Below are 14981 nucleotides of genomic sequence, written 5' to 3' on the forward strand. Positions count from 1 at the left end.
AGCCTCCAAGTTAATTATGATTTTCCTGATAAAACTGGAGGCAAATACCAGAGCAGAGATTTTTCTGCATTTTCCCTGATTGTGCACCTGGAAATAGCCCCAGTGCAGGCTCACGCGCCCTCCAGCATCCTACCAGACCACTCCCCACTGTCACTCTCTATTAGTCATGCTGGCTGTCTTTCAAATTGCCCTGTATCTTCTTTCAAAAATGTCAACAGAACAATAAACACTGAGAACATGCTGAAACTCCTAGGTCTCAATTTAGAGTTCTAGAATTCTTAGTTTATTAATTCCTTCTGACATGGCCCAGATGTCTCCAGAGTAATTAGTAACAGAACAAGGTTAATGCAGCTGCCTCACGCTGATGTAGATTCATTATGACTGATTACTCACTTTGAAAAATTAAGCAAGTCTAATTGAGTTTAAACCCAAAAGGATGGCACCAGAATCACAGCCCATAGGCTTCTGCACCTGTTTTGTCTTCACCACATTTAAGAGGCTACCAGGTACAATGTGGTAAGGATGACTGGCTTTTATGTAGTTTTATCCATTTGATATGGAGGTAAAGTTTACAGATAATAGAAAAAGTCCACTCTTCTTGGGAAAGAAAGAAGGAAGCCAGAGAGATTGACCTAATTTACATATCTTCAGTTCCTCAAATGTCAAGAGTCCTACGGATACCAGGCTACCCATGTTCAGTGCTCAGAGGTGAAGCTGTGAATGAATGTGTGCCTTCATTAATTAGATAACTAGATAAATTAAAGGGTGCTGTTGGCTAAGAAGTTCTGTCAATTCTTCTTTTAAAATGTCTTATCTAACATTCTGTTCCCTCTCTTCCCACTGCTACCCAGATGCCTGTTAGCTCATATTACAACAACCGGAGTAATTTCTCACACAGATTCAATTTAATTCAACCAGCAATTCTGGAGAGTGAAGCATAGGGCTGGCCTTGGTGGCTACTCTGTTGGGCCTTCAATCTTCTCTTCTTTCTATTCAGTTTACATAGTTACCCCGGAAATGTTTCCATAGGCTACTTTTCATCCCATCTCTCCTCTGCTCAAACACTTCTCAAGGTCTCCTTCTGCCACAGGAATACAGTCTAAATTCTTGTGTGCCTTACCTCACGAAATTCTTGCATGCCTTACCATCCTGAGGTGGGCCCCACCAGGGCTCAGCCTCCTTGTCACTGACCTGAACATTGCCACCTCTGAGTTTTTACCCAAGGCCTTCTTTCTTGGAATACTCTTCCCTCATTCTCTATAGAGGCCCTTTATGCTTAAAGGGTCAGCTCAAGCTTCAGTCTTGACCAGTAACCTTTTATCAGACTGCATGCACTGAACTATAAGCATCACTCTTGATGGCAGTGATTTTGCCACTCTATTTTATGTACCTATATAGTTGACCCTTGAACAACACAGTTTGAACTGTGTAGGTTGACTTATATGCAGATTTTTTTCAATAAATGACTGTACTGTTTTGGATTTGCAGTTGGGAATTATGGACATGAAGAGCTGACTGTATGCATTATTCTACGTTAGGGGACTTGGGCATCCTCGGATTTGGGTATCTGCAGGGGTCCTGGAACCAAATCCCTGCAGATACTGAGGGATGCCTTAAGATTTTAGGAAGTCAAAAGTTAAACATAGATTTTCAACTGCAAGGGGGGTTGGCATCCCTTATCCATGCATTGCTCAAGGGTCCACTGTAGATATAAATAAGTAATTCTAATCCTAGAAACAAGTTAGGGAAGACTTGAAGATGTTTATAAAGAAAAACATATGATATTGAGGATGTTTGTTGTTGTTTTTTACAACAGAGAAGATGGAAAGTCTCTAAGAGGTCGATCAAGAAAACCCTGATCTACACCAAGCAGCTAACACACAAAATCATGGTGTGCAATATTCATTAATGTGAGAATCAGTTCACAGGAGATCCCTGAGTGCACAAAGCAGGTGATAAAAGACTATGTACAGCAGTATTTGATTTTTATTCTATGGATAGATAGATAAATCGACAGTGGTGCTCTCTTACAGGGAGACTTATGAGAGCATTTTCTCCTTTGTGGCTTTCTATGCATTTAAATTTTGAGGCACTGAACTAAAGTGTTACAAACGTGTTGAATGGTTCCTTTAGGTGAAAATTTGCTCTTTTAAAACACAAACATCTAACTTGGATGGATACATACATTGAGAGAGTAGTTTGACACACCCCATGTTTAAGTTGGGCTCTAATAAAGCTCAACATGGGAGAGACATCCCATTATCCTGGAACAATATTCATTGAATTAGGAGCTGGGTCTAATTATGGCTCTACAGCAGAATTCCTGCCAGTCCTGGAAAAGTCACATATTTTTCTTGAACTTCAGTTTTCCTATCATAAAATAAGTGAATATTCTTTCCAACTTCTATCCCCATTCTACCTTAACAAAATGTACAGAGATCAATAGAAACCATAGGAATACTAAAAGATGTTGTACAAAGGCAGTCAGGCAGTATCAGATAGAATTTCTATCAAGGTTGGAGAAGCAACACTCTGAAATCTTTGATCTTTAATACACTAAAACCTTTAAATCCAAGTCGTATCCGATTCACATCTAACAGCTAACATATAGGGGAGTGCAATTTACTACATGCCCAATTTAAAAACTGTGGGTACCTTTGTTAAATAACACTTTAAAAATGAAAACACAAGAATCATTTCGGGTCATTTCTATGTTTACTCTTGTTTTTAAAATGTTAGACTTCAGATGACCAATTCAAAGACAAAAAATGAGAAGCTTTGACAGCCTCATTATGAAGGGAGCAAGGTACTAATCTTTGCAAAGATTTTGACATTAAATTAGATTCAATTTGGGCAAATAATGCTCTACATGGGCAAATAATCTTTGAATTAACCACAAAATGCTAATGTACATATTTACAGATACACATGACAGAAAATTCTTGGCATATGACTGGTAGGTATATATCAAATATTCCTTGACACAGACACACAAACCCAGCTATGATTGCGTGTACCAAGACACACATAGAAACACCCACATGTCCCACAGAGCCACTTGGCCACAGAGGCACATCTGCTTCAGATAAAAAAAAGAGGAGATCATCCCTTGAAGGGAAGGGGAGGCTGCACACCCCCAGAAATGTCTTGACTTACCTGTTAAGTGGTTGGCAATCCTGGCAGTGGGTTTGGGAGGCAGGGCAGGGGGTTGCTTGAGTAGGGACAGCTGCTTCACTGGGGTCTCCTCATGGTCTCCAGAGAAAGCAGCAGGTTTTTTGGGGGGCAGTAGCAGGACTGGTTTGGCTGAAGGATCTTGGGACAGGAGGACTCCAGACTCATTGGCAGAGGGACTCTCTTCAGACACTGAGGGGACAACCACAGGACACACAGGAGACATTACACAAATGCAGCACAGGTGGGGCGGGCAGGAACACACAGGACAGGAATGTGGGTGAGCGACACAGCAGAGCACCAACTGGCCCAGGTCGTCCTGAACGTGTGGAGAGTTATTTTATTTTATTTTATTTTATTTTATAATTTTATTTTTTTAATGGGGCGACATCAATAAATCAGGATACATATATTCAAAGATCAACAAGTCCAGGTTATCTTGTCTTTCAATTATGTTGCATACCCATAACCCAAAGTCAGATTGTCCTCTGTCACCTTCTATCTAGTTTTCTTTGTGCCCCTCCTCCTCCCCCTTTCCCTCTCCCTTTCCCCCCTCCCCCGTAACCACCACACTCTTATCAATGTCTCTTAGTTTCACTTTTATGTCCCACCTACGTATGGAATAATGCAGTTCCTGTTTTTTTCTGATTTACTTATTTCACTTCGTATGTTATCAAGATCCCACCATTTTGCTGTAAATGATCCGATGTCATCATTTCTTATAGCTGAGTAGTATTCCATAGTGTATATGTGCCACATCTTCTTTATCCAGTCATCTATTGATGGGCTTTTTGGTTGTTTCCATGTCCTGGCCACTGTGAACAATGCTGCAATGACCATGGGGCTGCATGTGTCCTTAGGTATCAATGTTTCTGAGATTTTGGGGTATATACCCAGTAGAGGGATTGCTGGGTCATAAGGTAGTTCTATTTTCAGTTTTTTGAGGAACCACCATACTTTTTTCCATAATGGTTGTACTACTTTACATTCCCACCAACAGTGTATGAGAGTTCCCTTTTCTCCGCAGCCTCTCCAACATTTGCTATTACCTGTCTTGTTAATAATAGCTAATCTAACAGGTGTGAGGTGGTATCTCATTGCAGTTTTGATTTGTATTTCTCTAATAACTAAAGAAGATGAGCATCTTTTCATATATCTGTTGGCCATTTGTACTTCCTCCTGGGAGAAGTGTCTGTTCATGTCCTCTTCCCATTTTTTTATTGGATTGTTTGTTTGTTTGTTGTTGAGTTTTATGAGCTCTTTGTATATTGTGGATATTAGGCCCTTATCTGAGCTGTTGTTTGAAAATATCATTTCCCATTTAGTTGGCTTTCTGTTTATTTTGTTATCAGTTTCTCTTGCTGAGCAAAAACTTCTTAGTCAGATGTAGTCCCATTCATTAATTTTTGCCTTCACTTCTCTTCCTTTGGAGTCAAATTCATAAAATGCTCTTTAAAACCCAGGTCCATGAGTTTAGTACCTATGTCTTCTTCTATGTACTTTATTGTTTCAGGTCTTATGTTTAGATCTTTGATCCATTTTGAGTTAATTTTAGTACAGGGGGACAAACTGTAGTCCAGTTTCATTCTTTTGCATGTGGCTTTCCAGTTTTCCCAGCACCATTTATTGAAGAGGCTTTCTTTTCTCCATCGTGTGTTGTTGGCCCCTTTATCAAAAATTATTTGACTATATATATGTGGTTTTATTTCTGGACTTTCTATTCTTTTCCATTGGTCTGAGTGTCTACTTCTCTGCCAATACCATGCTGTTTTGATTGTCGTGGCCCTATAATATAGTTTGAAGTCAGGTATTGTAATGCCCCCAGCTTCATTCTTTTTTCTTTAGGATTGCTTTGGCTATTCGGGGGTTTTTATACTTCCATATAAATCTGATGATTTTTTGCTCTATTTCTTTAAAAAATGTCATTGGAATTTTGATGGGAATTGCATTAAATTTGTATATTGCTTTGGGTAATATGGCCATCTTGATTATATTTATTCTTCCTAACCAAGAACAAGGTATATTCTTCCATCTCATTATATCTTTTTCGATTTCCCTTAACAATGCTTTATAGTTTTCATTATATGTCCTTTACATTCTTTGTTATGCTTATTCCTAAGTATTTTATTTTATTTTTTGTTGCAATCGTGAAGGGGATTATTTTTTTGAGCTTTTTCTCAAATGTTTCATTGTTGGCATATAGAAAGGCTATTGACTTCTGTATGTTAATTTTGTATCCTGCGACCTTACTGTATTGGCTTATTGTTTCTAGTAGTCTTTTTGTGGATTCTTTGGGGTTTTCGATGTATAGGATCATATCATCTGCAAAAAGTGATACCTTTACTTCTTCTTTTCCGATATGGATGCCTTTTATTTCTTTGTCTTGTCTGATTGCTCTGGCTAGAACCTCTAGTACCACATTAAATAAGAGTGGAGAGAGTGGACAACCCTGTCTTGTTCCTGATTTAAGGGGGAAAGCCTTCAGTTTAGTGCCATTTAATATGATGTTAGCTGATGGTTTATCATATATGGCCTTTATCATGTTGAGATATTTTCCTTCTATACCCATTTTGTTGAGAGTCTTAAACATAAAATTGTGTTGTATTTTATCAAAAGCCTTTTCTGCGTCTATTGATAAGATCATATGGTTTTTGTTCTTTGTTCTGTTTGTATGGTGTATTACGTTAACCGTTTTACGTATGTTGAACCATCCTTGAGATTCTGGGATGAATCCCACTTGATCATGATGTATTATTTTTTTAATATGTTGTTGTATTTGATTTGCTAATATTTTGTTTAGTATTTTAACATCTGTATTCATTAGAGACATTGGTCTGTAGTTTTCTTTTTTTGTGCCATCCTTGCCTGGTTTTGGTATGACGGTTATGTTGGCCTCATAAAATGTGTTTGGAAGTATTGCTTCTTCTTCAATTTTTTGGAAGACTTTCAGTAGAATAGGAACCAAGTCTTCTTTGAATTTTTGATAAAATTTGCTGGTATAGCCGTCAGGGCCTGGACTTTTATTTTTGGGGAGGTTTTTAATGTTTTTTTCTATTTCTTCTCTACTAATAGGTCTGTTTAGGCTTTCTGCTTTTTCTTGACTCAGTCTAAGAAGGTTGTAGTGTTCTAGGAATTTATCCATTTCTTCTAGGTTGTTGAATTTAGTGGCATAAAGTTTTTCATAGTATTCTACAATACTTCTTTGTATATCTACAGTGTTCGTGGTGATTTATCCTCTTTCGTTTTGGATTTTGTTTATATGAGTTCTTTCTCTTTTTTCCTTGGTAAGTCTTGCCAAGGGTTTGTCAATTTTGTTGATCTTTTCAAAGAACCAGCTCTTTGTTCTATGAATTTTTTCTATAGTTTTACTGTTCTCTATTTCATTTATTTCTGCTCTGATTTTTATTATCTCCTTTCTTCGGCTGGTTTTGGGTTGTCTTTGTTCTTCTTTTTCTAGTTCCTTAAGGTGTGAAGTTAAATGGTTCACTTGGGCTCTCTCTTGTTTGTTCATATATGCCTGAAATGATATGAACTTCCCTCTTATCACTGCTTTTGCTGCATCCCATAGATTCTGATATGTCATATTGTCATTTTCATTAGTCTGTATATATCTTTTGATCTCTGCACTTATTTCTTCTTTGACCCATTCATTTTTTAAAAGTATGTTGTTTAGTTTCCACATTTTTGTGGAATTTTTTTCCTCCTTTTTGCAGTTGAATTCTAGTTTTAAGGCTTTATGATCAGAAAATATGCTTGGTACAACTTGGATTTTTCTGAATTTGCTGATGTTGTTTTTGTGGTCCAAGATATGTTCAATTCTTGAGAATGATCCATGTATACTGGAGAAAAATGTATACTCAGTCACTTAGGGATGAAATGTCCTGTAGATGTCTATCATATCCAGGAGCTCTAGTGTTTTGTTTAAGGCCACTATATCTTTGTTGATTCTCTGTTTGGATGACTGATCTAGAGCCGTCAGCGGTGTATTGAGGTCTCCAAGTATGATTGTATTTTTGTCAGTTTTTGTTTTAAGGTAATAAGTAGCTGTCTTATATATTTTGGTGCTCCTTGGTTTGGTGCATATATATTAAGAATTGTTATGTCTTCTTGATTCAGTGTCCCCTTAGCCATTATGAAATAGCCATTTTTGTCTCTGAGTACATTTGTTGTCTTGTAGTCAGCATTGTCAGATATGAGTATTGCTACGCCTGCTTTTTTTTTGAATATTATTTCCTTGGAGTATTGTTTTCCAGCCTTTCACTTTGAATTTGTTTTTATCCTTGTTACTTAGATGAGTTTCCTGTAGGCAGCATACAGTTGGATTTTCTTTTTTAATCCATTCTGCTACTCTGTGCCTTTATATTGGTGAGTTTAATCCGTTTACATTTAGTGTAATTATTGACACTTGTGAGTTCCCTGTTGCCATTTTATAGATTGCTTTCTGTTAGTTTTGTGTCTTGTTTGATCCTTCTCTTTCATTTCTCTATCTTTTGTTTTTATTTGGTTGTATTGCATACATCATTCCTCTGTTGCTATCTTTTTTATCTCATGTGCTTCTGTGGTGGTTTTTTCAATGGTGGTTACCTTTAAGTAATGAAAAGGGTTCCTACCCTGTTCATTGTAGTGCACTATTTTGTGAGTACTTTTGCACTCCATCGTCCTTTGCTACTGTTAATCTCCATCCTCTCCCCCCTTTCTTTTTGTTGTTGTCACAGTTTAAATTTGGTTTTATTGTGTTCTTCTTGGAGCTTTTACTTGTGGCTTTGTTTTATTTTGTTATTTGTATCTGATTGGAGAACCCCCTTTAGTAATTCCTGGAGTGGGGGTTTTCTGATGATAAATTCCCTCTTTTTTTCTGTATCTGTGAATGTTTTTATTTCTCCTTCATATTTGAAGGATAGCTTTGATGGGTATACTATTCATGGCTGAAAGTTCCTCTCTTTCAGGACTTTCAATATTGAGGTCCACTCTCTTCTAGCTTGTAGAGTCTGCTGAGAAATCTGATGATAATCTAATGGGCCTTCCTTTATATGTTGTATTCTTCTTTTCTCTGGCTGCCTTGAGAATTTTTTCTTTGCCATTGGTTTGTGCCAATTTCACTATGATGTGCCTTGGAGTAGGTTTGATGGGGTTAAGAAAAGTCGGAGTTCTGTTTGTTTCATGAATTTGAGGCTTTAGTTCTTTCCACAGGCTTGGGAAGTTCTCATCTATTATTTGTTTGAGTATGTTCTCCATTTCATTGTCTCTCTCTTCTCCCTCTGATATACCTATTATTCTTATGTTAGTCTTTCTGATGGAGTCAGATAATTCTTGTAGGGCTATCTCATTTTTTAAAAAAATTTTGAGTCTCTTTCTTCTTCTCTCTGTTGTGCCTCAAGTTGCTTGTCTTGTATTTCACTAATCCTCTCTTCTATCTGGCCTGTTCTATTAGCTAAGCTTGTTACCTCATTTTTCAGCTCGTGAATTGAGTTTTTCATCTCTTTTTGATTTGTTTTTATAGTTTCAATTTCTTTGGACATATATTCTTTGTGTTCATTGAGTTGTTTTCTGAGCTTTCTAAATTGCCTTTCTGTGTTTTCTTGTATATCTCTGAGTATTTTTAGGATTTCTATCTTGAATTATGTCATTTAGCTCCAAGGTTTCCAATATATTAAATTTTTTCTTCATAGATTTTTCCTCATATATCTGTGTTACCTCTCTTTTTTTTGTATCCATGATATTCAATTTTCTCTTCCTTAATTGCATCTTAGGGTGGTTTTGTTGATAGTATTAATGACATTTAATAAAGAATAAAAAATTAAAATTAAAAAAATCAAAAAAGTTGTGTTTTTTTAAATTAATAATGAAATAAAGAAAAATAAAATAAAATAAAAAGTAAAAAAAAGTAAATTATTCCTCCCCTCCTTTTTTCCTCTCCTCTCCTCTCCCCTCTTTTTTGAGAAAATCTTGTGGTGAACTGTGAATTATATTGTATTTAATAGAACAAACAATGCCTGTAATGGAGGGCCTGAATTGGGGAAAAGTAATAAAGGGGCAAGAAAAAAAAATAAAAATAATAAAAATAAATTAAAAAAGGGGGGGGTATGGACACACAAAAAGCAAATAATGAAAAAATTTGGATCAAGAATAAAATGATTTGCGTTTATGTGTTGGTTGACTAAGAGTTATGATGAGAGGAATAAGAGGGAAACAGGAAAATGGAGGGACAAGTTAAAAAATTATTATTGTATTTAGTGGAACAAGAACTCGAGAAAATGGAGAGCCAGGGATGGGAGCACTGCTAGTGAGTTAAAATGGTGAAGTAAAAACCCCCCAAAATGCCACAAACAGAAGTTTGAGTCCCAGATAAGATAATTTGTTTGTTATTGAGGTTTGAATGAGAGGAGACATAAAGGAGAAAGGAAGAAACTAATATAGAGGGAGAAAAGAAAGAGAGAGAGAGAAAAAAGAGGGAACCACTAAAAGAAGAAAAAAGAAAAAAGAGGAGAGAGAGAGAGTTAAGGGTTTTGGAGTGCAACCCTCATAGAGAGAAAGGAAGAGAAAAGAAAAGATAATGGGAGATGTAACACTTATGGGTAGTGTAGTTCAAGGAGAGGAGAGAGTAAGACCAGTAGAGAGTTAAATGACCAAATTGGAGGAGGAAAAAAAAAAAATCAAGGATGAAGAGAAACAAACGAACAAATATAATAAAATCAGATAGGTTATAAAGTCTGCAGATTATTCTTGATTTTGAGAGGTTATCTTCTTGCTTTTCTTTTCTCTCCCTCTTCCTGGTCAGTGACTCTGTACCCTGGGTTCTGCCCCTTTGGCCCGCTCAGGTAGAGGTTTGCTGTTGATAAGTCTCTATGGCGATGTCATGTATTGTGCTTCAGTCTCGTTGGCAGTTGAGGCTCATTAGCATTTATAGGCTGTGACAGTGAGAGAGTCCGTGTTTCTGGAGCCTCTCTCCTCGCCTTTCCTTCCTCAATTAGTAGCCTGATAATCCAGCTATGGGGTTGCTGCTGCCTCTGCCTGGATAGTAAGAGGCTCAAAGAGCTGGCACTCCCCACTCTATTCCCATTCAGCGCAGGGCTCTGGGTAAGGCTCAGTCAGTCAGAGCTGCTAGCATAATCAGGCGGGGCTTCCGCCCACTCAAAGACCTCTGGCTCTGCCACTCTGTCCGGTAACACGGGTGGGCACCCACTCCCGGTGTGCTTGGAGTAAACTCTCACTCACTATCTGCGCGCGCAGACCAGGATGTCAGGTCGGAAGTCTCGCCCTCTGAGTGAAACCCCCCCCCCGCCCGCAGTGAAAAGTTCCAGCGTTGGAATTGGCTCTCGCTCCATCCCCGTGTGTGGCTTTTTCCAGGCGCTGGGGCGGTCTGAGATTCCGCTTTCAGCCCACACAAAGGCCCCTGACTCTGCTCCTCTGTGGGATAACACGGGCTTCCACTCCTGAGGTGCTGGGAAGAGTCTCTTGCCCACTCTCTGTGCGCGCAGACCCGGATGTCAGGGCGGAAGTCTCGCCCTCTGAGTGAAACCCCCCACCTGCACTGAAAAGTTCCAGCATTGGAATTAGTTCTTGCTCCCTTCCCATGCGCGGCTCCCTCAGGGCACTGTAGCGGCCCGAGATTCGGCTTTTGGCCCACACAAAGGCCTCTGACTCTGCCCTTCTGTGGGATAACACGCGCAGGCACTGCCGAGGCACTAGGAGGAATCTCTCGCTCACTATCTGCACACGCAGACCAGGGTATCAGACCAGCGGCCTCACCCTCTGAGTGAAACCCCCACCCATACGGAAAAGTTCCAGCGTTGGAATTAGTTCTCGTTCCCTCCCCGTGTGCGGCTCTCCCAGGGCGCTGGGGCGGCCCGGAGGCTTTCGGCCCACACAAAGGCCTCTGACTCTGCCTCTCTGTGGAATAACACGGGCGCACCCTCCTGGGGCTTTGGAAGGAATCTCTCGCCCACTATCTGCGCGTGCCAACGAAGAGATCGGGTAAAATGGCTGCCCTGCTTGTCTTTCTTTGTCTGGGTTTGGCACGAGTGTTAGCTTGTATTGCCCGGGTTGCCACAGGAACAGTTTTTCCTCAGCTTGGATCTCCGTGCCACAGCCTGGTTCGGCCGTTTGTGCTGCGGCCTGGATCTATTCACCCCCTTTGCCCACCTTAGTTTCTATATTCTCAGTTCCCAGTGAAAGCTGCCCTGTTTAGGTTAGTGAGGAAGGTGGAGCATTTCTTACTCCCTATTTCCTTCGGGGTTTGGTTATATATTTAGCCAATTTTTCTCTCGATCATACCTTTGGGTGTATTGTGAGACATCTGGAGGCTCCAAGGATAGGTTTTTCTGTTTCTGGTTGAAGATCTTGTTGAGTTTGGGGGGAGATTTATCGGTATTGCTTCCTACCCTGCCATTACTCTGACGTCATCTCCACGTGTGGAGAGTTAAAGAGAAAATACCAGAATCCAATATGGCGTGTGGTGGGGGAGAGGCGCAGGAGGGAGTCAGAGGCAAAACAGGAAGAGGAGGAAGAACCAAGAGAGAGAAAAAGGAAGAAGGCCTTTTCTCCAAAGCTGTCCAAAGCTTCCTAGCTTCAATCTCAGTGTATTGAATACAAATTCGATGAGTGCTCTAAAATGTAACAAAAGATAGATGACAGGTGTAATGGATTAGAGGTTCAGAGCCCCCTCTGGCCTAAATGAGCACCAAATGCCAGCACCTTCTTGTGGGTCTGTTTGCCCTTTGTTAGGGAGGAAGAGAGAGTGGATTCTTGTGTAGTTGGTCTTGTGTGAACATGCTGTCAGGTCTGGGACCAGATAATGAAGACATCCTAGAAGCTGACAGCTGGTCGGCTGCCCAACACACCTGGGGTGGCTGCTCCTCAGGTTCTGGAGCCATCTGAGCTGGGAGCGGCCTCTAGGGGGCGCCCTGCAGTTTTCAGGCACTGTCCTGCCCCTGCACCTCCTACAAATCCTGACAAGTTGGAGGATGAGCCAAGTCATCACCTCTTGGTCTTCCTCCTTCCTTTCTTACCTTACTTGCCAGAATTATGGTTTTCTTGTTTTGATTTGCCCTATTTCTCTTTTCTCTGCATGGGGCCTGAGTCTTCCTTTTCCTCATGGGGAACCCCAACTAGCTCCAGGGAAGAGCTGTCTGGGGCAAGGGCACAAGTCTGTGATGCTGGCCCAGCAGATTGCAGACTGAAACTCTGACTTCCCTGGATGACAGATCTCACTGCACTAATCAAATCCATCTGACTCAGGTACAAGGAAGGCTGGATAAAACACATATTCACTGCTGCAGCTGCGGAACTCTCCCACTTGAGGGATAGGGGTATAATTCAGCTGAGGTCCTCCTGCCACCCCTGGTAGCAACACTGAAAATGACTTCTCTTGGCTCTTCTCTTCCTCTCTGGTCTGGGTAGCAGTGTTCCCTGCAGCATCAAAGCCTTGAAAATATTCCTCATGAACACTAAATTCTCCCCCTGTCTCAAGGGACACTGTTATGATCCGTGCTGGACACACTGATGGAACAATGACTCGCCCAGTCCCAAAGGGAAGACTGGGAGCTGGCTTTGTGAAACACTGTCTCCCCCCCAATCCCCCAAGCTCTGACTTTGCACCTGGTATGAAGAAAGGATGTGCCCTTTCACCAACTCCAGATATTCCAAGAGGTCCCTTCCCCCAGGCTTGTCTCCTGACAACAAGGACCCGTCCTCACTGCTTCTGGGAGAGCCCCACCTTCAGGTTAATGAGGACCATTGTGCAAACCTCCTTAGAGAATGAGTATTCGCCACTCAGAGGGCTTTGGACCACAGAGGGAGTGACAGTTAGATGTCATCAAAATCATCTGTTGGCAGGATACTAGTTAACCAGCAAAATTATAAACAATTTAGTTGCCAGTGAACACACTGATTATATACAGTAAATTGATACAATTTGCTGAACTGATACAACCATTAATGGGTACACAGGGACTAGGATTAAAGGGTATTCCAGGGTCTCCCAAACAGGTGAATTAGATAGGTGCCCTATAGAAGTATAGGATTCTTTAGCTTGATCTTAAGAGAAATGAGTGTTGGAAAACAAAACAATGACATTTTAAATCATCAATGTTACAAAAACAGTATATAGCTCTTTAAAGACATTTGTTGTAGTAATATAATGTTATAGTAATTAAATATATAGAAATATAAAAAATATGGAAGATATATAAAAGTAATTAAGATATATTAATATTAATTAAGGAAATTAAATAAAGTTATGCCATCTGGATAGGAATTAGTATAATTCTTATCCGGATGTGTGCAGATGTGATAATATGTGTGCAGATGTGATAAACAGACTCTGACTTTGGAGCAGGGCCCAGTTAGTGTGTGCGCGAAGTTATACAGAGATAAAAAATGGCTTAATGTCATTACTCTGTAAATTAACATAAACAAGAAGCTTCTCTAGGAACATTTTAAAAGTGGCTTGATGTAACATTTCAGTAGATTAACATAAAAAGGGCTCCTTGAGAAGAACTCCCAAAAAGGTGGTTTGAGGTGATAATCTTGTAGATTGACACCTGTTAGTGTTGGCCAGAAAAGGTACTAAAGCTGAGGGGCCCCTGCTGAGGTAGTCCCCCCAAACTCCAACGTGAATGTGGACTGTCTCCATGCCACTTTGAGCTCTGACCAAAGATAGCCTAGAGGAGCATGCCGATGGGGCCCCCTTAAGCTGTACCCAGGCATGCCAAAGGATTTGTGAGTAATAAACTGCCTGTATGATTCTTGCAAGTAACTTGTGTGTCGGTCGTGTTTTTCCTTGGGTGGCAGTTGGTCTCGGCACTGATCAATAGCATCCTCATAGCTGCCTCAAGAATAGTCTCCAAGAGGCTGCCAGCCCTGCTGATAAGCAGGAGTGTTCCACTGCACGGGGAAGTCGAATCAGGGATGCCTGATTGACGTAGAGCTTGGGCTCTACTGGGACAACGTTAAAGTTATAAAAATATTTTTTAAAACTATAGAACAATAACTGTAAACATCCTCCATATTTTTATACTCAGTATGTACTAGTGGGTCAGCTTCATCCCTATTTCCAAGAGATTCTTATGTTCTGGGTGGTTCACAATGGAAGCTCAAGTCCAGTGAGGCCAGAGGTCTCTAATACCACATGCTGTGATCCCTAGTGCTACAACTTTGCTAGGGGCATTACCTGGCCCATCCATGATGTCTGAAGGTTGGAGCACCTCGTATGAGCAGGGGTCTCTGGGCATCAGGACCGGCTCCATTTCAGACAGGGCAGGCAGAGACAGCTGGCTGGCGCTCAGGGACTGTCCATTTTCCAGGGAGTCATCCTCATTTGATATGGAAAGCTCCCCATCTGTCAGAGAGAGGAGGAGAGCACAGAGTTAAACAATGCCTGCCTCCCATGGAAGGGTGACATTTACAGCCTACTAACTGAGTTTGGATGTTTTTGAACAATCTTTGTCAAAGTCAGTATTTAATGTCTGCACTTGCTCTTTTGCTTATAAGACATTTATTTCATTTTTAGAGCTGTGCCATCTAACCACCAGGGCAACAATTCCCAATGATCATCAGCAAATTACCTGTTTTGTTTCCATCTTTCTAACAATGATCTAGTGTATTTTGTCTCTAGTTTTTAATGACAGTGAATAAAAATAAACTTTTCTTATAATTTTTGAAAACTTGGAAAAACTGAGCAAGTCTCAAGAACTGGAAAACCAAGATTAGAAATTTCTATCTCAGGGAATAAAGGGCTTCATATCATTCAACAAGGGTCAGGAGCATGGTACTCCACGGCCCTAGGAAAAACTCATATCCTGTCCTCTGTT

The 14981-nt window shown here is 40.4% G+C and overlaps 1 protein-coding gene across 4 annotated transcripts in view; it reads right to left on the reverse strand.

The window, feature by feature from the left end:
* PHACTR1 (phosphatase and actin regulator 1) overlaps window positions 1-14981 on the reverse strand; it is a 657956-nt gene that overhangs the window by 90947 nt on the left and 552028 nt on the right. For all 4 annotated transcript variants that reach the window (XM_066268374.1, XM_066268377.1, XM_066268376.1 and 1 more), the window contains 2 exons: window positions 14342-14509; window positions 3157-3363 (listed from right to left, as the gene is read on the reverse strand). In XM_066268374.1, coding sequence (XP_066124471.1) covers window positions 3157-3363; window positions 14342-14509 — 375 coding nt within the window. The remainder of the gene's footprint in view (window positions 1-3156; window positions 3364-14341; window positions 14510-14981) is intronic.

This window comes from Saccopteryx bilineata, chromosome 3, assembly GCF_036850765.1.
Source record: "Saccopteryx bilineata isolate mSacBil1 chromosome 3, mSacBil1_pri_phased_curated, whole genome shotgun sequence".
In the NCBI taxonomy this organism is placed as follows: Eukaryota; Metazoa; Chordata; class Mammalia; order Chiroptera; family Emballonuridae; genus Saccopteryx; species Saccopteryx bilineata.